The 24,077-nt window shown below is 36.8% G+C and overlaps 1 protein-coding gene across 3 annotated transcripts in view; it reads right to left on the bottom strand.

Moving 5' to 3' along the window:
• LOC139971431 (exportin-5-like) overlaps positions 1 to 23,842 on the bottom strand; it is a 30,838-nt gene extending 6,996 nt beyond the window's left edge. The window contains exons 1-21 of one of the 3 annotated variants that reach the window (XM_071977900.1): positions 23,578 to 23,842; positions 19,572 to 19,693; positions 19,210 to 19,282; positions 17,108 to 17,245; positions 15,648 to 15,833; positions 13,042 to 13,065; positions 12,583 to 12,768; positions 12,000 to 12,076; positions 11,219 to 11,318; positions 9,484 to 9,696; positions 8,168 to 8,258; positions 7,183 to 7,305; positions 6,188 to 6,345; positions 5,720 to 5,815; positions 5,428 to 5,469; positions 4,739 to 4,828; positions 4,265 to 4,464; positions 3,607 to 3,772; positions 3,043 to 3,158; positions 2,642 to 2,742; positions 2,036 to 2,132 (exon numbers count right to left, since the gene is read on the bottom strand). In XM_071977900.1, the coding sequence (XP_071834001.1) occupies positions 2,036 to 2,132; positions 2,642 to 2,742; positions 3,043 to 3,158; positions 3,607 to 3,772; positions 4,265 to 4,464; positions 4,739 to 4,828; positions 5,428 to 5,469; positions 5,720 to 5,815; positions 6,188 to 6,345; positions 7,183 to 7,305; positions 8,168 to 8,258; positions 9,484 to 9,696; positions 11,219 to 11,318; positions 12,000 to 12,076; positions 12,583 to 12,768; positions 13,042 to 13,065; positions 15,648 to 15,833; positions 17,108 to 17,245; positions 19,210 to 19,282; positions 19,572 to 19,693; positions 23,578 to 23,679 (2,501 nt within the window). In that variant the 5' untranslated portion in view covers positions 23,680 to 23,842. The remainder of the gene's footprint in view (positions 1 to 2,035; positions 2,133 to 2,641; positions 2,743 to 3,042; positions 3,159 to 3,606; positions 3,773 to 4,264; positions 4,465 to 4,738; positions 4,829 to 5,427; positions 5,470 to 5,719; positions 5,816 to 6,187; positions 6,346 to 7,182; positions 7,306 to 8,167; positions 8,259 to 9,483; positions 9,697 to 11,218; positions 11,319 to 11,999; positions 12,077 to 12,582; positions 12,769 to 13,041; positions 13,066 to 15,647; positions 15,834 to 17,107; positions 17,246 to 19,209; positions 19,283 to 19,571; positions 19,694 to 23,577) is intronic. The other 2 variants (XM_071977901.1, XM_071977902.1) reach the window with 2 other exon arrangements.
• Positions 23,843 to 24,077: the final 235 nt, after the last annotated feature.

The raw sequence follows: 24,077 nt of genomic DNA, 5'->3' as shown, positions 1-24,077 counted from the left end.
TTTACCCAGATGAGGTTTCTTTTTGCAGCCTCGTCAATCAAATTAAAAAATTTGGCTCCATCTCTGGTTTGAATCTCAACTTGAATAAATCTCTACTGGTTAGTCTAGGGTCTTTGAAAGAGTCCACGCTGTATTTTGACAGTCTGGAGGGGGTCCCGTGGTTAAAACCCGGTGATGACTTTGTTTTGCTTGGGATTATTTTCAATACTAATCTAGAACTTATCGGGCCCAGAAATTATAATAACGCTTTTATAAAATTGAATAATATTATCAATATTTGGGCTAAACGTAACTTGACTGTGTTGGGTAGAATTACTGTTGTTAAATCTCTTATCCTTCCCTGTTTCAATTATTATATTGTCTCGCTCCCGAGGCCAACAGAAGTTTTTATATCTGGCGTTAGTGCCTTACTTTTCCATTTCATTTGGAATAAAAAGCCGGATAAGATTAGTCGTAATCAGATTTGCCAGTCATACCCCGAGGGAGGGTTGAGAATGGTGGATTTTGCTTTACACTGTACCGCTTTAAAGGTTTCATCATTTCAAAGATTACTTCGTAATCCAGTCACTATGTCTGGGTGTATTCTTCTAGAGAAATACGGTATTAACGTTGCGGATTTTTATAAGAATGGTGATTATTGGGTTAATCTCGTTAGCCGACGTGTTCACAATCCATTCTGGAAAGATGTTTTTTACTCCACTTGGTTTTACCTGAATAATTTTTTGAATTCTCCTCATTTGGATAGTTCGCTTTTCTGTAGTCTGCCAATTTGGAATATCTCCCTGGTGACGATAGGGGATTTCCCGGTTGATTATCGTCATTGGGCGCTTCATGGCGTACTTTTCATTGGTGACTTGATTGATGAAAACGGACATTTTCTTCCTTTGATTCACTTTCTTGAGAAGTATCCCATTAAGACCAATTTTTTGGAATATCATGGCCTTTTTCGGTCTGTAAAAACCAGGCTGCGTAGTTTTACAGATGCCTGTAATGTTGAGCATCTTTGTGGCCCTGTTAACAGTTTCATAAATATACTATTGAATATGGGTAGCTTTGATTGTAAATATGTTTACAATCATTTGCTGTATTCTTCTTACCGCCCGTGTAAATCTTATCTCAAATGGACAGAATCGTTCAGTATTACTAGTGCGGATTGGGCCTTGTATTGTACAGTCCCTTTTAACTCTAGTAGTGATATTTACATTCGCTGGTTTCAGTATCGTATTCTTCATAGAATCATCCCGACAAATTATTATTTGCAAAAGACTGGTATTGTTGCATCAAATATGTGCACTTTTTGCCTGCTTAATCTTGAAACAATAGAACATTTGTTTTATCATTGTGAGTTTGTTCAGAGAATTTGGAAATTCTTTGAAAACCTTTTCATTAATGTTGATATTAAATTTCATTTGGATATTTCTGAAGTTTTGTTTGGGGGCGACTTTTCACGTGTCCTCAATTTAATGCTCATTTTGATAAAATGTTACATTTTTAGTTGTAAGAAAATTAAGATTCTTCCCACAGTGATTGGCACTGTGAAATATCTGAAAGAATATTTTATGATACAAAAATTGATTTTTCAAAAGAATATGGATGAGTTGGTATGGGAGAAGTATTGGCTCCCTTGGGTACTTATACTTTAATCGTGACAGTTCGTTCATTATTTTTGTTGTCACTTGTTGATTTCATCCTTTTATTGTGTATTGTTTGATTTTCATGAGCAATAAAAAAAAAGAAAAAAAAAAAAGAAAAAAAAAAAAAGAATTGAACACTAAGCCTAGACTTTTGACTAGTTTATTGTTGCTATATCTAGACCTAGCAATATTTGTACATGAAACCAACTCATGGCTGAGTAGGTGACATTTGTATGCTGCACACACTGCCTTGGACAAGGAGAAATACTTTACACATGACTAGCACAAGAGTACAATAACAAAAAATAAATAAAATACAAGCAAACTGCTTTAAATTTACTACACGATGATAATGCAACATCAACTCTCCTCACATGTAAGTCTGCTGTGATGTTACTTACAACTGATCATGAATATTGTGCAGGAAGCTCTGAGTCTTTTCTGCCATTGGTCTGTTAGCGGGGAGCTCCAGCCCGTCGGCAAAGCTAGGCGATGCACCTGAGATGGGGGCAGAAAGAGATACTGAATAACAATAAATATGTGGCATACGTGTCATTAAATTAGTTAGCTATGTAGAACTGTGTTAAGAAAGAGAAGATGGCTGATACCCTGGACACCTTTTGCTTTTCTCCTAATGTATGGCTGGACATATATTCTACTGGTGTTACCAAACAAATGTAGAAGTCAATGAATCATATACCATATGATTAACAATTTTGTTTTTTCTGTTTGGGACAGTCTTGATTGTGAACATTTCCTAGCATGATTTGTACAATTGAACCAAACCCTCAATACTGCTTTGACTAATAGTTATATTGAGTCCCACTGAAATGTCTTCACTTTTCCATTGTTCCGTCGACTACATTGGTTACTAGCCTCCTACAGGACTGACTTTACAATCCTCCTGCTCACTTACAAGGCCCTTAAAAATGGTTTAGCACCAAAATATCTGAGTAATAACTATAAAAGAAAACTACATTTTCTGCACCTATGCGGTGGTAACTAACCTAATATTGCATGTTTCTCCATTTCAGGTATTTCAAAAGCTTTCTTGTATTCAGGGCAAACTTTAGCTTGCACATCCGGTGTCCAAATGGTGTTCAATGTCCTGCAAGCAGAAAAACAAGAGACAAATTCCAAGTATTAATATCATTGAGTGTCTTCCAGACTCTTTGTCAAACTGTACTTGTACTGTACTTGCCATAATGGACTACTCAAGACAGGGACAGTTTACTGTTTAAAGTGATTCAAGATAAAAAAATTTCATTGGAGAAAAGATGACCTCTCAACAATCTAATCACCAGGATGTAACAGTAGACAAGTAAACAGATGTACAAAATGCATCATCCTGTGCACTTGACAAACCATGAAACGCTGTTGATATGCAATATAAGTTGATTGTTCTCACCAACTCAGCATCAGAGCGTGTTGTAACATCGGCATGACATGAGGAGCAGATGGATTCATCAGTATCGGTCGTCCGTCGGCCAAGCAACCTTTGACAAACCCTCCGTTTTTGGCTTCCTGCGTAAGTTAAAAGATTGCCAATGTTTAAAGAAGTGATTAAGTTGACAACAGTGGTAACAAACCTTGACTGACCTTTACACTTTTACTGACCAATTTTTGCTTTGAAATTCATTGATGGGGTGACCTCAGTGCAAATTTGATGGAGGTAGTTACTGTAGGGAATCCTTGTATACTGTGGAACTACTGTTCATTACTATGCCTGAAAGTCATACACACAGTACGTGCTAACAAATTGCTTTGCGAAATCCTCACTGCTATTTTGGATAATATTATCAAAAGTGAACATCTCACCCACAGCTTTAGATAGAAATTTGAAGAATTAATAATACTTCAGAGGAATAACAATAACACAAGCTTGGTTTCAGTAGTGATGTTACACTAAAGATGGTTAAAAAATGCCTGTGAAACGTTGAACGCGTGATTGCAACGGTAAGAAACAACTCACTTGAATATTTTTGGGCACACAACTTCTCTTCATGACTGCCAGAATATGGGTCAAACAGGTGGTGATGTGTGCTCTATTGGAACCGAGTGCCTCCTCTTGAGTAGGGGAGGTAGGGAAAGCATCCAAACCAACATGATGCAGGAATGCATCAGCAGGAAATATCATTCTACAACAAATGATAAAGATGTTCCATTATCGACAGATATGAAAATGAATTGTATCTTGAAACCAAGTGCTTCTTCTGCCCCACGGTGGATAATTAACCTTATAGACAAACAGCCCGGTCATTGTTTCAATTTTGTCCTGCTCTATATCTAGGTCAGGTGAATGGATACAAGATCCTATCACACTTACACACGTCATGCCTCTCCCTGTACCTACAAATTAAATCCATACCATCTTGCTCTGAATTTGTTTTCACTTTCTGGGAGAGATTTGGTTTTTAAAAAAATTCTTCATACTGTCTAGGGACCTGGATATTTAAAAAAATTCTTCACTTCCACATTCCGAGAATTTCGAAAAAGATTTGACTCTATTTTGGCAGAACACGGAAGCACACTCAACTTTCTTGCTGATCCCATCGCGCATCAGTGTTGCTGGAATGACGTCTCGCTTTTTTGTCCACATTTAATAGCAGAGATGACAACTGTTGACTTACTGTTTTGTAAAATCTGAGACCCATACAGAGGATACTGGTTCAAGGACTTCCTTGATCAAGGTGCTCTGTCTGCTGAAGTCTTTGAATTCATTACTGATCAGAATGAGAGTCTCGTAGAGATTCACCTTCTCCAGCTTAGTCAGCTGTTCGGGATCGATCATCAACTCCCTCGTCTTCATATGGATTTCATCAAAGAATGGCTGAAGGGTTTGAAAGTAAGCAATAAAAAACACGGTCTGGATTTCATTGTAAGACTAAATAATTATAGCATCTTCACAAGAACTGCCTGGAAACATTGATGGCTTTCTTAAAACAAATTATTTTTCGTTCTTTCAAACTGGATAGTGAAATGACGTATTATGACGATTTACTAAGAGCATGTGAATGATTATTACGACGATGATAGTCATGACATAGATATTGATGACAGTGACCATGGCAACGGTGGCCATGGTGACAATGATAGGCACTTACCACCATGAGTTCAGGGTGGTCTAGACACATGCGTATCAGTCCACAAATAGCATGGCGACGAACATTTTGCACAGGTCGCGTCCTCGTCTTCTAAGGACACAGGGATGAAAGGAGAGAAGGGCATTTAATCTAGTATGACTCATTAAGGAATACTTTAATCTAGCATGACTCATTAAGGAATACTTTAATCAAGTATGACTCATTAAGGAATACTTTAATCTAGTATGACTCATTAAGAAATACTTTCATCTAGTATGACTAATTAAGGAATACTTTCATCTAGTATGACTCATTAAGGAATACTTTCATCTAGTATGACTAATTAAGGAATACTTTCATCTAGTATGACTCATTAAGGAATACTTTCATCTAGTATGACTCATTAAGGAATACTTTCATCTAGTATGACTCATTAAGGAATACTTTCATCTAGTATGACTCATTAAGGAATACTTGCATAAAACTCTTGACGACAAGTACTCTACATAAACAAATAAACTCACATTGATACTACTGTGCATTCAAATTTCATTATTTAGTTTTGATCGCTTTGATCTTTGAAAGGATGGGAAACTCCCATGCTTCATGCTACGCATAGACTAACAAATAATTCCTGAAAATGATGCATTTACCTAATGAAATGTACAAAATTTAATCATTCAATGGATAAAACAAAATGATTCACTGACCTTTGTTTGTCCTGGCAAAGAATAGACAGCTGCAGCAAATAGCTATAATGAACAGAAGAGGGTAAAATAAATTTGAAAAATTCAAAATAAATAAATAATAATTTTAGGAACAGTTCCCCATTCATCAATACTGATGAGAAATAAGAAATGGAAGTGTTCAGTGATCATATGTTCCATTTAGAGGGCAAGGAAGAGTCTTCTCAACTGAGATTTTGGAAATACTTCATGCTTAACTGTGAATCCAGCAAGACAAACATGTGTAGAAGGATACTTCTTTTGAATAGATACAAACCTTATCAAGGACTTTCTTGACATGTTGTATGTCTTCCTTCAGAGATGGAAAGAGAGCGGACACACACGTAAGCACACAGGAGAGTATCAAAGGATCCTAAGGAACAAGAAAACAACAAAGAAAACATTATTAATGTGTGTCTGTATGTTACTATGGTAACTAATGGCTAAGGGATGGAAAGAGAGCGGACACACAGGTAAGCACACACAAGAATATCAAAGGATCCTAAAGAATAATCTTAATATGCGTCTGAATGTTACTGTTTTCATAGCAAATAAACTGGTTGTCATTCTGACAACCTCACAGGGCAGGTTAACAAAAATATTTGGTAGTTTTAAGGACTTGTATAACCGTAAAAGCTGAATATTTAGACTGAAGAGAAAGCAAGAAAACATAATGTTTTCTATTATTTATATTATTATATTTCATGATCTGATGCTTCTGAAACTATTTTTTAACAATGCTCACTTTAATGTCTGCATCCAAAGCACTGTGGAGGAGTTTCAATGCTTTACGGTTTAGACTGTCATCAATCACCAGTACCTTCATCATCACGCTGTCCATGAAAGAGGTAAGGGCATCCCAATGGTGCCAAGAAGGGCTGTGATGGGTACACATGGTGGCACCTGCAATAGATAGCAACAGAACCATGTCAGGTCTAGGTAGCAACTCTATCGTCAGGATTAGATATTAACAGTTGTCCATATGCCCAGGGCAACTGACCCTTATAGAATTTTGGCCTGTGGTACAATCTTTCATTTTTACATCCGAGACAAGCAGGCAAATGGATGGAAATGCAGATCTGATCCTAAAACTGGGTTACAATATGATTGCTCATCACCCTAGAGGTCATACGATCACACCAAGTCTGAAGTACATGAGCTTTGCAGTGTACGTGGAATATACAACACACCTTCTTGCCCTGATGATCGTTAACATTTTACATTTAACTCAGACTGTCTGAACACCAAAAGCCTTTATTTCTTGTATGGATATGACACAGCCTCTTTGACAATTTTTGCATATGCATGATATGCCACTTGAACAGTTGACCATCTAATTCATACGCTAAGTTTTGAAGAACATTGACTGTAAGGTTACAGTTTGGGGCACACTTTTTCTTTGTTCCAACACACACATAGACACGACTGCTCTCATTTCTCGTTGACAACCACCTGGAACAGACAAGTTCACGCATGTTCTTACGTTAACCTTAGTAAGTGCACAAACCTCCAAGTTTCAGTTCAGTCTCATTTTAGGTACCTTTTTCTTCGAAGAATCATCAACGAAAGCACATGACCTCATCCATCATGAAATGGAAATGCTACTTTTGGGATACAAATTGTGCATACAATTCACAAGTACTACATTTTAGTACAAACTATGTCAAAATATTGACGGGATTAGTAAACAATTTAAGGAAAGAGAAGGACGCAGATTTTTAAGCACGAAATATAATTTACCCTCTTCTAGTTCTAAGGGTGCCAGCAGGAGCTGAAGTAACCATTCACCAGCAGCATCGAAAGCCAAGGATGGATTATGAGTTGCAATCTTGCGGATGATGTCCACCTGGTGAGATCTGTGGACTTTATTGAAAAAAATCAAACTGTCAAAATGATGTAGCTGATTTTTTCCCACCCAACATATTGAGATGGAAATGTTTTGATTTACATCATAAGAAAGTAACACAAGACACATCGTTAAAATTCAAGAAAGCTCTATACCATCAGAAACTATGGTTGCATTTTCTACATTGGATTCAACGGGACATTTCGGCACAGTTGTGGTCCAAAATAAGTTGGAGTCGAGGTTTTAGCAAAGAGACAAATCAGGATGACATGGGACTGGAAAATAAACATGCTTGTTTCTTTTGAAACAACATGTTTTATCATGGCAACATTTTGTAAAATAATTGGCTTTGGTGAAATATATGACACAGAATCAGATTGATATTTTTTTCTGACAGTTATCTTTCTACACAGTCAGCCATCACATAAATGCTAATACACTGTATTCCAAAGATGCTTCTTTTAATGTTTAAAATTTGAACAGTTTCTGATTAAATATGTTATACTTTTCCAAAATTTCTTGAAGTCTAAGAAAAACTCTTTCATTCAGGTATACCAAAGAATACTATATTTCACAGAAAGTGAAGAAAAACATACACTGCTTGGTTGTAACTGTCACTTTTAATAGCATATCCTGCTGAAATTCCCCCAGAGGTCTATGTGAACAATTACATGGCATAATCGTCTGTGATATCACATATGGAAAACAACCGTGGTCATCAAGAGACAGACGAGATGGAAGACTTCCTGTGTTTTTGTAACACAACATATTGACAAATTGTTTGTGGTCAAGATGCCATGTTTTCAGCTTAAGATATTACTTTTATAAACACTTAGATACTTATGGGATATACAAACAAAAACAATTGAGGTTACGTACTGGCAAAGAATTGCAAGAATTCATCATCATTGTCAAAGTCCATCTTGGAGAAATGGCAAGAAGGGTGATCATTTCTAGATGGCATTCCGACCTACAGAGAGACATTTATTCACTTGTCAAAGTTTCTCCACATTTCTTCTCTATCTATCAAATTATTCATGATGCAAATGTGGAATTATTCACATGAACAAACCTGAAAACAATATTGGCCATGATGTACAAGCTTGTAGATGTGTTGTTGGTTTATGTTACACTGAATTATGTTATCTAAGTTTTGATAGAGAGGGCACTGATTATGCTGCTGATCGCAGGCCAGAAGATGGAGCCTAAGTCATCACCAAGTCAACATCGCCCTTTGTGTATAGTGAAAATTCATATGGTAATATTCCTGCAGTAATTTGCATCAGTGTACTAACAGGATATTCTGGTGGAAATTAAGATAAATCTTACATTAAAGAGAAAATACTACACACTGCTAGTTGAACCCCCATCTCAACATCTTCACCATAACAGGAGATATGGTTCATTTAATGTAACCTATTTTTACTGGCTAAATGCTCCTACTACTCCAGAAACTTGTAACAGCACTTGGGGATCTGTGTGGTCATCTGGGCAAATACTCTTCCAATGGTGTACTTAGGCTATTATAATTCTTCTTGATTTATCCTTGAAACTTGATTCTTTTAGTTGCCTAGTTTGCTTAGCTGTTAATGTTCTTTTTTTTTGTAGAAATATTAATTTCCTATATGGATAAATTATTGAAATATGTATTAAGAAAACCAGAGACATTTTCAGCAAAAGTGCCGTCATGACATGATTCATTCTGCTGTTGTCAGATACATTTACAAAATATATCACAACATTGGACCAATTTATAACTTTGTGATACGATGTACTATGTGGAGGTGGTTTATTGCAATCAACATTAGCCACTCTAGGACCAGGACAGACATTGTTTTAATATCACTGCAGGTACATTCTCTTGTTGATGTTGTTTTGTTTTAATTGTTCTTTTCTTTTGTTTGTTCATAAATACTTCATACATGAAGTGCACCAGGGTTTGTATCACTTAGATATGAATTTGTTGGAACTTCTTTCAGGTAAAAATGGTGATTCTTACTGCTACAGATTCACCCATCTATATTTTAATGAAAAAATCAATCAGCCTTCATAAACCAATTTTGGTGATACATTCTGTAAAGAAAATCTTGAGTAGTAAGTTCCTTTGCAAAGAAAACCTCATCAATTGCTCTGCTAAACTTCTTGGACATAATTACTTGTTAAAATGTATTCAATCTTCTTGTAGCAAAACTTACCTTTTGAAGAGTTTTAGTGAATACTTGAAGCAAGACAGGTTCAATATCAGAGAGAGCCTGATGTTTAGAGAAATGTTGATGCCTTAGTAGCGAGAGCCATGTGGTCAGAGTCATGTGACAAACATGGACACTGTGATGACTGGTAAAAGCCCAAAGAGTTTGTAAACATTGGTTAAGATTAGCTGGCACTTGAAAACCTGCTACATTTGAACCCTGTCAAAACAAAAAATATAGTCAATACATTATTATATACCTAAATTAATTAATTACTTGGGGACTGAAGTGTTAATGCAAAATGTTTAACATGTTGCAAACCGACTATTAAAGATAACAGAATCGATATTCACTTGTCAAACACAAAAGAAGACCATGGGCAAGAGGTATGAATGGTTACAATGGTAACGGGAGAAATGGATTTTCTGAAAAATTACTCTTCCAGATACCACTACTGCATTTCATATCACATTGCAATGGTGGGGTTACATAAGTACCTCTCGAGATGGTGCTATGGGGACTAAATCTTGTAAATCGCAATATATCTATTGCATGGCTAGTCTTTTGCCTACAGCCCATTTTCACCAACTGCACAGAAATATGCTATACATCATAACTTTAAGTTAACCTGTATCTCCAATATAGGCTTTCTTGAGCCAACCTTTGAAACAACTTCTCCATACAGTATAGGCTGACTTGAGCTAACCTATAAGCTGTACTAATACAACTATAATGCCATATGTGTAGCAAGGGTTTCTAAATGGGTTGGGAGGGGGGAGGGGTGGGGATGGGAAATGGTGGGTGTGGGTGGGGGGGGGGGGTAGAACATGGTGGACAACTTGAAGTGCAAATACTGCAGTTTTGTCAGTGGTGTAGTAGGAAAAAACTGTGAAGCATCAGTGAAATAAAGGTCATGTGCAGACATTGGCATGTTATAAGTTGTCAATTAAACATTGAAAGTAGCTATCCAAGATACATTATTATGTTGGCTACATACTAGAAAGCAATATATTATACTATATAATATACTATACAGTATCATATAGAATATATTATACTACACTATACAGTATAATATACTACACTATACAGTGAACTATACATTGTAATATACAATATAATATAGAGAATATTATACTATACCATACAGTATAATATACTACACTATACAGTGAACTATACATTGTAATATACAGTATCATATAAAGTATATTATACTACACTATACAGTATAATATACTACACTATACAGTGAACTATACATTGTAATATACATTAAAATATAGAGAATATTATACTACACTATACAGTATAATATACTACACTATACAGTGAACTATACATTGTAATATACAGTATCATATAAAGTATATTATACTACACTATACAGTATAATATACTACACTATACAGTGAAGTATACATTGTAATATACATTAAAATATAGAGAATATTATACTACACTATACAGTATAAAATACTACACTATACAGTGAACTATACATTGTAATATACAGTATCATATAAAGTATATTGTACTACACTATACAGTATAATATACTACACTATACAGTGAACTATACATTGTAATATACAGTATCATATAAAGTATATTGTACTACACTATACAGTATAATATACAACACAATACAGTGTAATATACACCATACTACTCTATTCACCAAACAGTATATTATAATAATCTTAATCCACTCCTAGTAAGGTTGGAGTTTACTACTCACCCAAATAGCACAGAGTTGGCTCATTAACCCTGTCATAACTTGGCACAACAGTTTAAGGAACACATAGCTGGCCTCATCTGCTTCAGGTCTGGAAACTAATCTAAAGAGGATGACACATGAATATCAAGAATTACAACTATACAAAACATTATCAAAATAGCAGGAAGGGGAGGGATAGTGGCAGTCTGCATTATTAATACCTAATGAACTTTACAAGAATGTTTTAAATATCTTCATCTTCTTCTGTCTCAGTATTTGCTTTGAAGAGTTGTGTCACATTAAACCAACAGGTATTTTATTATATTTAGGTAGAAAGAACCATGACCTTCCATTATCAGTACTTGTGTAACAATGAATCATTGACTTGGACAAGTTTCCAGTATTGCTAAAAATCACTCAGACCATTAAAGGGTGTGAAGACTCACGCAAAAAGAAACGTCTAATGCTGGTAATCTGACCTAGTTTTAACTGAGGTGTAACAGAAGTGTTAGACACCACCATCGATGCCAGAAAATACACACACAGCTTGCTACCGTCGGTAATTAGACACTAGTGTACAGTCAGTACATACAGCTGCGGTCAATACCCACAGCACAGTGTATAAACACTACAGCGATGAACATCTCAGGTCCAGCTAAAGATAACAAGGTATCATGTTTCATTACTGTCTGCATTTTGTAGTGACACGCACAAAACGTCACTTGCAAGCAATAGAAAGTTAACTTTTTCAGATGGCCGCACGTTGTTTGGGGCGAGTCTTCAATGCCTTTAACATACTTACTCGGCAGCCTCAAAGATACGAGAGACAGCATCTTCGCTCAACAAGATGAGGAGAGGTACCCTGTCTTCTATCTTACCCTGTAACAACAAATAACCAAAGAGAATGACATTGACATCTACAGGAGAATCTTACCAATCAGACATACTTGTTACCTTACCGGGAGTCCGTTATGTGCTGTTGTCAAAGGTTAGATATTGCTGTGCTTTGTCAAGCTGGAACTCAAATGCTTTGCTATTTCATTATTATCTTAAAAACACAAGCAAGAAAACAAACTGCATTTTACCAGTAGTAATGTCATTCACAAATAGTTCACCTCAAAATCTCTTCTCAAATGGACATGAAATGTACTGATTAATAGAGCAACTGAGGAAAGCATGTCTTAAAGTCATGTACCAGAACATCAGAATGGAATTGTGTGTTTGTCTAAGATAATGATTATTTGGCCTAAAATAAGAATAATTATAAACAATGTCATCTACACCTGCATTTCAAAAATCCTTGCCAAAAGACTGAAAGTGTATTTTAAATCATAAATAAATAAATAAACAAACAAACAAACAAACTAATAAGAACCAACACCAACCTTCCAACTGACAATTAGCTGTAAGCACTCTGCAGTCCTTAGTCTCAGTTGTGGTTCTGCTAATAGTAAGTACAGCATACACAGAAGTGAGTTGTTATCACTAAATATATGCTGACTGGGAGCCCACTCCACGAAGCAGGACAACGTCAGTAACACTTTATCTGCAACTTTGCAAGCAGCCTGAGCCTGCAGACATAAAAATAGAAAAATCTCAATTGAGGAAGGCCAGCATATTTATTTAATTAAAAATGTACATTGAAAATGTTAACTGAGTACTGTGCTAAAAGCAGATGGTTAAATTCATAATTATATTTAAATCACAAACAAAATTTCACAAACAGTGAGATACATTGTGTGAAGTATTAACTTGCCTTCTGAAGTTCTAATCAGCTCAATTCCCCAGAGTGCATTTAATAAACTAATGACAAGACATAATATTAACAAACAACAAAATTCTACCTGAGAAAGGTTTCCTTCTTCTTTCTGGAGAATAAAATAAGGAAATAACTATGAATTATCTTTTCAATATTAAACAAATATCCTCCATTCTTTAAATATAAAAATGAACAAGTTTGTTCATGGTCACCAGTCAGTTGCATCACCCACTTCTATTCCTGAAGAAAGGTCTAAAAGAGCTAAATGAGATAATTAATGATTACCATCCACAAAGCACTGCTTGCCATTACAATTTAATATTTTTCCTTCTATATTTGGCTCCATTATGTTTTACCATCTCTCCACCCTAGCAATTTCAAAAGTAATCAATGTAACTTATCCTAAAATTACAGCTATTAGTTACTATTTCCAAGAACCAACTTGTACTTCAGAGAGAAAATGCTTCAGCCAGGTTTGAATAACTCCTAGTTTGATCAGATCTTGGGGAGCACAAGTCAGGGAAAAACAATACTCTAGTGATTAAACTGATATTTATTAAAGGGAAATTAAAGTCAACCATGTCTAATCATCTTTAACCTTTACTTATTACTTAATGAAATTTTAAATTTTAAGCTGTGAATTATTGGCTGAGAACTAGGGTTGGGCGATATATCGAAAATTATTATTATCGCGATAATTTTTTTTCAAGACGATATTTTTTGAGGATTGAACAAATGACGATAATTTCTTGTGAAAGAAATTTGAAATAGATGTAGAAAAAAAAATTCTCCGTTTTATGTGTAAATGTTATTCTAGCATTCCATGGTTAAGACATTTGAAAAGAAATATTTTCTCAACTTCATTTACTGACTTTTGAACTTCGTAAAAACCCGTTCTTTACAACATTGACTGTATAGAGAACAAAACTCTGAAAATCAGTAGAGAAATTACCAATTGTGTACGAAAAGTAAGTTGGTACACCTTTCTAATTTTACGAAAGATCGAGCAAAATACTTTCGAAAAATTCACGAGAAACTGGCATATCGTGCTAAATGCAACAAGTGTCATGTAAACAAGGCTCTAGTACACCCATTTATGAATAAACCAGAAGACCACATATGGTGTAAAGCGGGGGAAAGAAAGTATTTTCTAGAATTTCCAAAAAAAAAAAAAAAAAATATCCTACCATAGTTAAGTGTATAGTAAATAGCCTAACCACTTCGTCGGTTACGGATCTCACGTAACAACAAAAACACAACTAATTGTATTTTGCGAAGTTGACGATTTCTACAAGGCCATGGAAACAATATTTAGCATTAAGTTAATCACGCCTGGTGGCCTAAAACATGGAATTACAAGGTTTACTTTCATAAAGATGGCCATACTGTAGCTATTGGGGCCTTGATATCGTGCTATGTCTGTATGGTATAGACTGTGCCTCGTGTATAAGGGGAAATAGATCGTTTTGTTCATGCGGAGGAGTCGGTTGGCTTGAGGTGTGTTTTACTTACCTTAATGTTACGGGGATATTTACCTACTTTCCTTGAACGTCTAAGATAATATTTCGCATAAGTTTACGGATCCTTTACTGACTGACCTAATTAATTCTAGAGTGGAGCCAAAAAAGTTTACTCCATGAAAAGTTTTTTGGAACCGTGCCAAAAATGTTAACAAACAGGTGTTAGACAGGGGGTTGTTTTGCAAGGTACTGTACCTGAGAAAATTTGAAGCACATTGTAGCCTACCGTGATATTTAAGTACGGTTAAACACTGCAGTTGTAAACTGATTGTTAGGCAGTCTAGAAACGGGGCTTTGCCGAACGTAGTTTGTTTCATAATATCGACAGTTTTGTAAGTTAAACTTTATAAAGATTGTAAGACATATTAATTCTCTTTTCATTTTATCACATAATATAGCTACTCTAACTTGTCATTTTAAAACTTTCATCAGTTTTGTGACAATTTAAATTCATAAAGTTAGTCAGTATTTTGAATCCTCAATTGCCAATTTTTTATCGCCAGACACGCAAAAATACTTAACTTTTCCGGGGGCCTTCGCCCCTGGACCCCCACAAGGGGTTCCACCCCTTTACTCCAACAGGGCTCTAAGGCGGGCCCTGAACACCACGCCATTATGCTCGGTGTGTTTGCTGCGCGAAAACACCGGTGGGAAATCGGCAGTTGTGTTTAGTGTGTTCGCGAACACACTAAAAACAAAACAAAAAAATTATCGTAATTATCGAAATATCGCGATAATTTTTGAACTATTTATCGTGACATTAAAAAGCAAATATCGCCCAACCCTACTGAGAACCATTACTCACTTATATCAGTTGACAAAATTAATTCAAAATATATATATATATTTTTATTTCCTCATTCTTTGCTAAAGGGCTAATTCATGTGGAAATGAAGTACCTCATCATTACAATGTGATTGTAGGAAACCTGTCAAAACCTAAAAAGATGGTTTATGCCGACGTGATAGGAATCTGTTTGTGCGTCCTTATAATGAAATGCATAAAATAGCTTTAAAACAGATACAGAGGTACCTCAATAGACTACATTCATAACATATTAACAGTACTAGTCAGACATAATATACTTTTAACTACAAGTATCTTTACAATGTGAATATTAGCCCCCCCACCCCCCTTCCTTCCACCCAACATGGTTGAAACATTACTATACCTTCAACTTCATCTTTTCTGTATAATGCTTTAATAATTCTTTCATGAAGATCAGGAGGCTTTCCATTTCGGAATTAACAGCCTGAAGGATTTCTCTCCTCCTCTGAATCTGTGATATATTCTGGAAAGCGATCACATCTTCAACTAAACGCAGTAAAATCAACATCACAAGTTCACTTTGGGTCTCCTGTGAGAGAAACAAAATGAAAATAACATATCATATCTGTATACATCAGGACAAAGAAACGACCAGAGAGGTGGCTACAAAGATCATCAAATTCTCCAAGGGGAATAGTAGAATGGGATAAATGCTTTCTTAAGAAAGCTTTCACTGTACATTCTCTTAGAATATTTTACTATCAAAAGCAACAAAAAACCAGGAAAACAAAACGTTAACATGCCAAAACATATTCATAGTGTGGTAAGCCACAAATGTTAATATTAATGAACTGGTGCACACCAAAATGAAGAGGGAGTATCTATTGACTCTGCCGCAACATATAAAGGAAGGTACCAGGAATCAGTTATCATGTTGACAAAGTCTATTTAGTGACATAGTATAAAAACTGTTACATGCATGAATATTTATGAGGTCACATTTTATGATCTCATAAGCATGTATATATCTATCTATATGCTAACATTGAATTATCCAAGTACATAATTATGGCTGATTAGACATACTATTTCAGAGATATCTGATGAAGAATGTTACGCTCACTGATTAACATGTATGATATGCACACAAAAGCAACTTGGTTGATTGTATCAGTGTATGAATGTAGTGTGACAAACCTAATATGCCAGGAATGAAAACCATGGAACATTTGGTTCTTGTCTTGTGTTTAAAAACCATTCTTGCAATTTGATGAATATTAATGACATAAAGTTGGAGACGTCATGAAAATGTGCTTATTACACATATATCAATATCACCATACCAGTTTGAACCAAATTTTGCATTATACCCCACCCATTTATTAATATTCATGGAGGGAACCAAACACAATCTATTTATCATAGGGCATCTACCTCCCAAGTATGACAATGACTCTTTTGGAAGTTACATCACCATACCAAGTATCAGACAAACGGTTGCAGAGATATTGACATTTTAATTTTTTTATGGTAAGCCCTGCCCACTCATTAATATTCATGAGATGAGAACCAAAAACAATGGATCACATCTACACATCATGGCACATCTACCTACCAAGTATGACATTGATTCAAGTTGTGGTTGTTAAGATATCGTGTTTACCAAGCTAGATATCACATACATACACTCATACATACACACACACATACACCAGCATGATTGCAAAGGTTGTTGGCATCGTAACCAAAATGCATTTCTTACCAGAAACATTCCTACATAAAAAAAATTGAGAGCTAACATTAATTGATAGAATACAATTTATGAAACATGATAAGTATGAGACCATCATAGGCCACTCTTACCCCTTGCTTACACAATTCATGTAGCTCGTTCATAAACGAAGGCCATTGTTGAGGCCACTCTCTCTTCACCATTTCTACGACGATCTTGGCAAGGCCATCCTTGATGTATGTTTCCTCCTCCAGTATACTATTTGTGCCCTGGTAAAAAAAAAAGAGGTCAATTGTGATGTTACTTTCAAGCAGTCTTCATCATTTTTATGACTAAATCCTAAATGTGTGTGAGATCTGTAGGAGAGTACACTAGGCTTATATGACTTTAGTGCCAACTGTCTAACTAGTTGACTTAAATCCACATCAGTTATCGCACGCTACTGTTCAGTTATTGGATACAACCAAAGTCAAACCAACTGTTTATCAGTTTTAAGGAACTAGATTGATACTTGCATGCTGAATCATACTGACATCGTTCATCTCACATAAAGAGATATTTCTACAGTTAAACAGATTAAATAACTCACCATCTGTGTAATTCAAATGAATTTTATGAACAAAGGAAAATGGTTACCCTTACTTATGAACGTGACCCAGGTCACTAATAGTCCTTATACCACTAATGGGTTACATTCTTAATAAAAAACCATTGCATACTATTCATGTACACCTGTTACAGGAATTATCCTGTTTTGGTTTTTACTTGTGAATGGAAGCTTGTTAGCTCCATCCAACATCTTGGTACAGAAAAGTTTCAAAATGTTTTGCGTACGGCACTGCTTTGACCTGAAATGACCCTTCGTCTCATGTTCCTTTTATTAAACAAATAAACCATGTGCCATGAGCAAATAGTGTACATCATCCAGTGAGATAAAACCTTCTGAGATGAAACCTTCTGAGATAAAACCTTCTGAGATAAAACTACTTCTGCGCCTGACAGATAAATCAATCAATTGGTATGGGATAATGTCCACGAGTCAACTGATCAACAAATCATTTCTTAAAAAATATCTTAAATCTAGACGAAACCTGGCTCAAGTCAAATTGATAGGAATATGGTTTAAAATATCTGGAACATATATTTCTCTTAAAGCTGAATTTTCCGATAAGTGATACCAAACTCACAGATTGCTTGAATTTATGTTGAGTAATGCTAGAAGATGTCGACTATACGCTCGCATCAAATATTTTCCTCAGATTCTTAAAGCAGCATTTTGCGTCCTTTTCTATGATTTTTCTCAACCTCACTGACCCCACTATGCCATAACGACATACATAACTAGCTTATCTATTTAAATCTTACTTCACATGGGGGCATAAAAGTCGAAAAATTTGCAACTTTCAACTTTGTTTTTCTCCAAGATATTTACTGTTAGAACCCTGTAAACCTCGCCCATAATATGAATATTTAAACACTACGAACGTCATTGACCAATAGGCCTATGTAATACAACACCATGCTTTACTTGTGTACAGTCTATATGGCAGTTGTACCAGGGAGTTCCATACATCTCCCTGGTTGTACCAACGCAAAGTCTTGAATCTATTTTTAGCAACGGCTCATAACTAAACCTGCATCTCTGATTGGTTGAATTCAAACTAGTGGGTTTGGCAGAACTGTATGCGATTAATTTGAACTGTGGAATTTGTCGAGGACACTCTTCTCATTATCTGCAAATATCCTTAATTACTCGCCAATTAACGTTGTTGGCAGGAAAAAAATATGGCTAATATCTTAGTTTGCTGTTTTGTGATTGATATATGTAAAAAACTCGATGGACATGTCAAAAAAGTAGAAAACGGCGACCAAACGCAAAATGCTGCTTTAATCCCCAACCATTCAAGGTCTGTACACAGAGGTGACAAAGACTACTAAGAGCAGTAGCTTATACTGCATTCAATTTCACATTTCTATTGAAACATGCTCATGATGGTATCTGCACTATTTCTGTATGTCAGTTAGTAGAGCCTCTTCAGAAATTAAAATTAAGTAAACCAAGAATCCGGTGAAGTGTCTAGGATAGACTCAGGTCATTGAGTCGTTCATCCCTTTTGACCAATAATAGCTTCTCATGATATCTGACCTCTCAATCCTATGAACTTTATTTTTCCCAACTACCATTTGATGACTTTGGAAAGCCAATTGAGCAAATAATAAAACTTTTACTTACACATGCCAGTAAATTCATAACACTCTCTTTGACTAACACTTTGTCTGTGATCGATGATTTGTTCCATCGAAACCTGTCAGATGAAAAATTTAATGCACAAAAGGAAGATAATATAAAGTTCATGAGAGACAGGTTGTCTACTTTTGAAAGAAAAAACAAAAAACAAGTAAGTAAGTGGTTGAGACAATGAGAACACAATGTGCTTAGGGAGAATCCCTGAGGAGATCTAGTTTTCCAGGGTGATGTCAATATGATCTGGTGTATATTTAAGTCCCCCTTATCCCACCAATGCCAGTGTGCGTTTCCATGTTTATTATTATAAGTCCACTACAAAATGCTTCACGATTGAAGCTGTTACTTACTTCACTGTGTGTTCTAGCAATTGGAGGCCAAAGTGTCTGATATTGGGGGGATTTGAAACCTTTGACAATTCGATGCCGTATGTGATGCAGCTACTAGAGGTTTCCTTGAAACCTTCACAAATCTGGAGGAAAGAAAACACAAAGGCCAAGAGAACAATATTAATGATAGTCTGTTAATGTTGTGTAAAATGAGAATTTTATGTTTCCCAACTTCAAGCAGATGTTTGCATTTGGATTCCAGTTAGCAACCTACTACTCATGTATGATCTATCCATATTGTCCTTTCTCAAGCTATTGTGACACGACAAGATCTTCCTCCTTTAACCTTACTATAATAAGTACCAAAATACTATTAAAATGGAAGTGGGATCACTCCATGAGGTTGGGGAATGATGGCTTGGGGGGGGGGGAGGGGTAACCTACAGACCATGCTGTATTTGGTCTTGGAACATGCCTATTGGATGTAGAGATACTGATTGAAAATGAATGTTCAATTTGGATTAACCGTGACATGGAATATAAGCAAAACTTTAAGCATAGTTTATATGCAATATGATTACCACCAAAACCCATTGTACCCCATCCTCATGGAAATCCAACCCATTTGCATTGAAACAGAGGTTAGCCTTTTAACTCATTTAACGCCATCATAGTGAATTCCGGATGCATTCCACTCTTTTTAAGTAGACAATGTTCTGACAGGACTGGTTGGGCACCACCAGTCGTGAAGATAATGCTGTGCAAGTAGCCCAAAGTTCTTTAAGTTTGTTCATATGTGCATGTTGCTGTTCAACAATGAGTAAACTTAACGGTTCAGTTGTTCTCCGCACACGGTAATTTCCGCACATTACTTTCCGCGGAAAAATTCTTGTGCGGAAAACAACTTCTTTTTCCACTTACCTGTACACTATATTTTTCCTCAATTTTAGGATACCAAATTCAGGTTGATGAGTATAACATGAGAAAGTATCAAAGAACGTCGATAAGGATGGTTAGATGGAGGTAACGTCCCAACCCCCCCCTCCCGCCCCCTTTAGGATGAAACTTAGCGAGACCAAATCGTCACGGCAGCTCACCTTTTTTCACCTTCATGCCATATCGAAAACTACAACCAAAAGAGGTGGCGCTGTTTAACTAAAATTAAACTTGTGCTTACAGCCTAAGCTACAACCTAAGCTATCCTAATAATAATCTAGTCTCGGAGCTACATTTTATCCTGCTTCAGTCAAATTCTTTCTTTTCCATCCTCCTAAATCCTTCCATGTGCCTAATCATTTCAGTAAGCCATTCTGTTCCTCCCCAAAAAACGGTACTTTCCGCTGAAAAAAAACGTTGTTTGTGTGCCGTGCGGAAAACACCGTTTTGTTACTGTGGAACGTAACCAGGCGCGTATCCAGGGGGGGGCGTTGGGGGCGCGCGCCCCCTGGGTAAGGAAAAGAGAGAAAAAAAAGAGACAAAAAAAGGGAAAAGGAGGGAAAAAAAGAAAAGGAGGAGAGAAAGGAAGGGAAAAGAAAAAGAGAGAAAAAGCAGAAAAGGAGGGAGTAGAAGATAGCCAAGACCTCGGGAAGAAAAAGAGGAACAGTCATATTTAATGCGCTGATCCCTATTATATACACAGGGTAGCCAGTGACAGATCAAGGATTACGGAGGGGGTGTGCGCCTCACCCTACCCCTTATACCGACAACTCCATTTTTGACGTTTCCAATTTTCCTCTCTCTCTCACTAATGTATCTATATAAATACTATATATGGTCTATCATAACACGTGTGTGTGTATGGACGCCTTAAACAGTTGTACAATTGTGCTATATGGAACCAACTGTCGCTGGTCTTGAACTCGACCGAGTCGTCGGGGAACATGACGCATTTCAGGAAGGGGGCGACCGCCCCCCCCCGGGCAAATTTTCTTTTTGACATCGCTAGTAATTTCAAAATAGACAATGCTCAGATGCAACTTACAAGGCCTGGGAAGTGTCATTTCCAGCGATCTGGGAGGCATTTTCGGCCAAAAATTTTCTTGTACGCTTCGCGCCAACTCATGGTGGCGCTTCTCTTAGATAGTTTGCCTACAGGCTTCGCCCTCCCTTGGCAATTACTCGCTACACGCCTGTTCGAATTTGTAAAGCAAATAGCAGATACATCATATCAGTGAGCATTGAAATGCATGTTCCACGATGAACAGCCTGAAAAACTGTCTGCGTGTAGTCAAAGGCATAGGAGCCCAATTGGACTTGGGGTTGTAACGACTTGCCCGAAAAAAGCCAAAATTTTTCGCGCGTTCAACGTATCGATGCCACTATCACATAAGCAAGCATCGGTCATTACATTGCATGGCATCATGTACCTTATGGTCCATCAAAGTTGCACAGTATACCGCCGGATGCTAATGTAAACAACCAAATGTCTTATGTAGATGGAGAAAAACCATACAGATCCATTTATGTCAAAACTCTCTTTTACAGTAGTAATGTCGGCCAAGCTTACAACTTTATTTTAATTACCAAGGAGATCATTTTTAAGCTATTCATTGCTATTTATTTTTCTTTCAGTAGGTGCCCGAAAAAATGGCAACAAATTTGGTTGGGGGGGGGGGGTGGCTGCAGCCACCGCCTGCTACGGGACCTACACCTATGTGTGTAGTGTTAGGTCTCGATATACCTGATCGGAAATATCTGCTATTTTTCATTTCCTTCAACCAAGTTTTATAATAGCCATTATAAGAGGTTGCAATATTTCTACACCAATAAATTAACTGCGTCGGAATTTTCCAAAATTTCCTCACCAACATTCTTCATCATACTTTACTCGTCCAATTTTCACCTGTCTATTAGGGGTTCAAGGAGGTTTTTCTTTATCAGTTGTCCATAGATTGAATTTTGTGCAACATTATGGGTATGTTTTCAAGTGAATTTTATTCACGAGAAATGTGAATTTTCAAATTCACAACAAATAATGGGCTTAAAACCTTGAAAAGTGGGGCTTTCGGATATTGAGGGCCGTGACGTAGAATCACCTACTAAAGCAATCATCCATAGGACATGCAATCAGGTCGAACATGATGTGTGACTGGTGACAATCTTCAAAAAGGTTATGGATGGAAAAAAAACTTTTGGGAAATACTTGCTTCTCAGGCAAAAGTGTACATCTGGTTGCTCATTTTCAAGCCCGAGAAGTGCCATTTCCGGTGATCTGGGGGGTTTCAAAACCAGAAATTTTCTTGCACGCTCCGCGCCAACCGATGGTGGCGCTCCGCTTAGATAGTAATTCGCGCCCCCCGGGTTAGAAAATCCTGGATACGTGCCTGGTAACCTGTGCGATGAATAACGGTACCCAAACTCTAGTACTACTGTAGTACTCGTCTTGGTGTGATACTGCACAAATCGCCCCTGATGTGGCTGTTGACGTGCAGTCATTTGAGTCTTGCTAATGGTGCTGCTGACTTCCCAGCATGAACTTCAAGGAGGCGGTGTTTGGTGATGATTTTAGATCAGGTGGGAGTGCGTTCCACTGAGGAATGGTGCGAGGATAAAGCGAATATTTATAACAGTTCTATAACAGTACTAGTAGTAGTACGTGCAGGTGATTCTAGTGTCGTTCTGCCATAAGTACATACCGCCCTACCTTTCTGCCATATGTTTTGTAATACTAGTATTAGTAAGCTAATAATAATATTAAGCTAGTAATACTCAAAATTATGGATTAGACCCCAAGCCTGGGCTAATTCTGTTACTAACAGTAATACTAAAGTAATGCCAATGGTAGGATAAAAACTATTGAATACAGGGCCACTTTGGAGACCCATCCTAGCAACTACATGCACAGTGTGTGGATGCTTATTCAATATTGCCAGATCTTTTCATATTTTCTCTTTCACCCCTTTTACCATCATACTGAATGCGCGGATGGGAGTGTGGAAGACTTCAATTTGCGAATTACCCTAGGCCTATAACGATAGGATGATAGACCTAGGCCTATGGGTCTCACGTCTATCCTAAAGAGACTTACGCGGTATGCTTTGTTTCGTTCCTCTTGAGTAACAGAAGGATTAATTGCTATGTTTGCAGCTTCTGTAAGCTGCGCTAGTGTCACATTATCATCCGATGCCATTGAAGGTATTGTATTTTGCCGTTAAACTGCCGCAATCAGCTAGCGCTATTTTTCGTCATCTTCCAGGCATATTTGATCAAAGTTTCCTGCCGCATGCAATTTTTTTTTGCAGTATAGTAGAGCGACATCTGCGCTGCAGGAAACATACATTCATGATAGAGATGAATAGTTCATATTGTGCGCGGTGCGCTGTACTACGAAAACTAAATTCGCCCGCCGCATGGTGAATGGTTTAATCGCGCTTCTCTAGTGTTGTACTTATCCTATGGCAAGCCAAATACCAATTAATTGGATATTAAAAGCTTTTCGGTCGAAACTGTACCTTGTGCACCAAACTTGGTCTTTCTCTCTTGAAAATCCTGCATTATCGGCGGAAAAAACGAGATTTTCGGGAGATC

This window comes from Apostichopus japonicus, chromosome 8 (assembly GCF_037975245.1).
Source record: "Apostichopus japonicus isolate 1M-3 chromosome 8, ASM3797524v1, whole genome shotgun sequence".
Taxonomy (NCBI): domain Eukaryota; kingdom Metazoa; phylum Echinodermata; class Holothuroidea; order Aspidochirotida; family Stichopodidae; genus Apostichopus; species Apostichopus japonicus.
The sequence above is the reverse complement of the archived record's forward strand: the minus strand, read 5'-3'. Positions and strand labels throughout refer to the sequence as shown.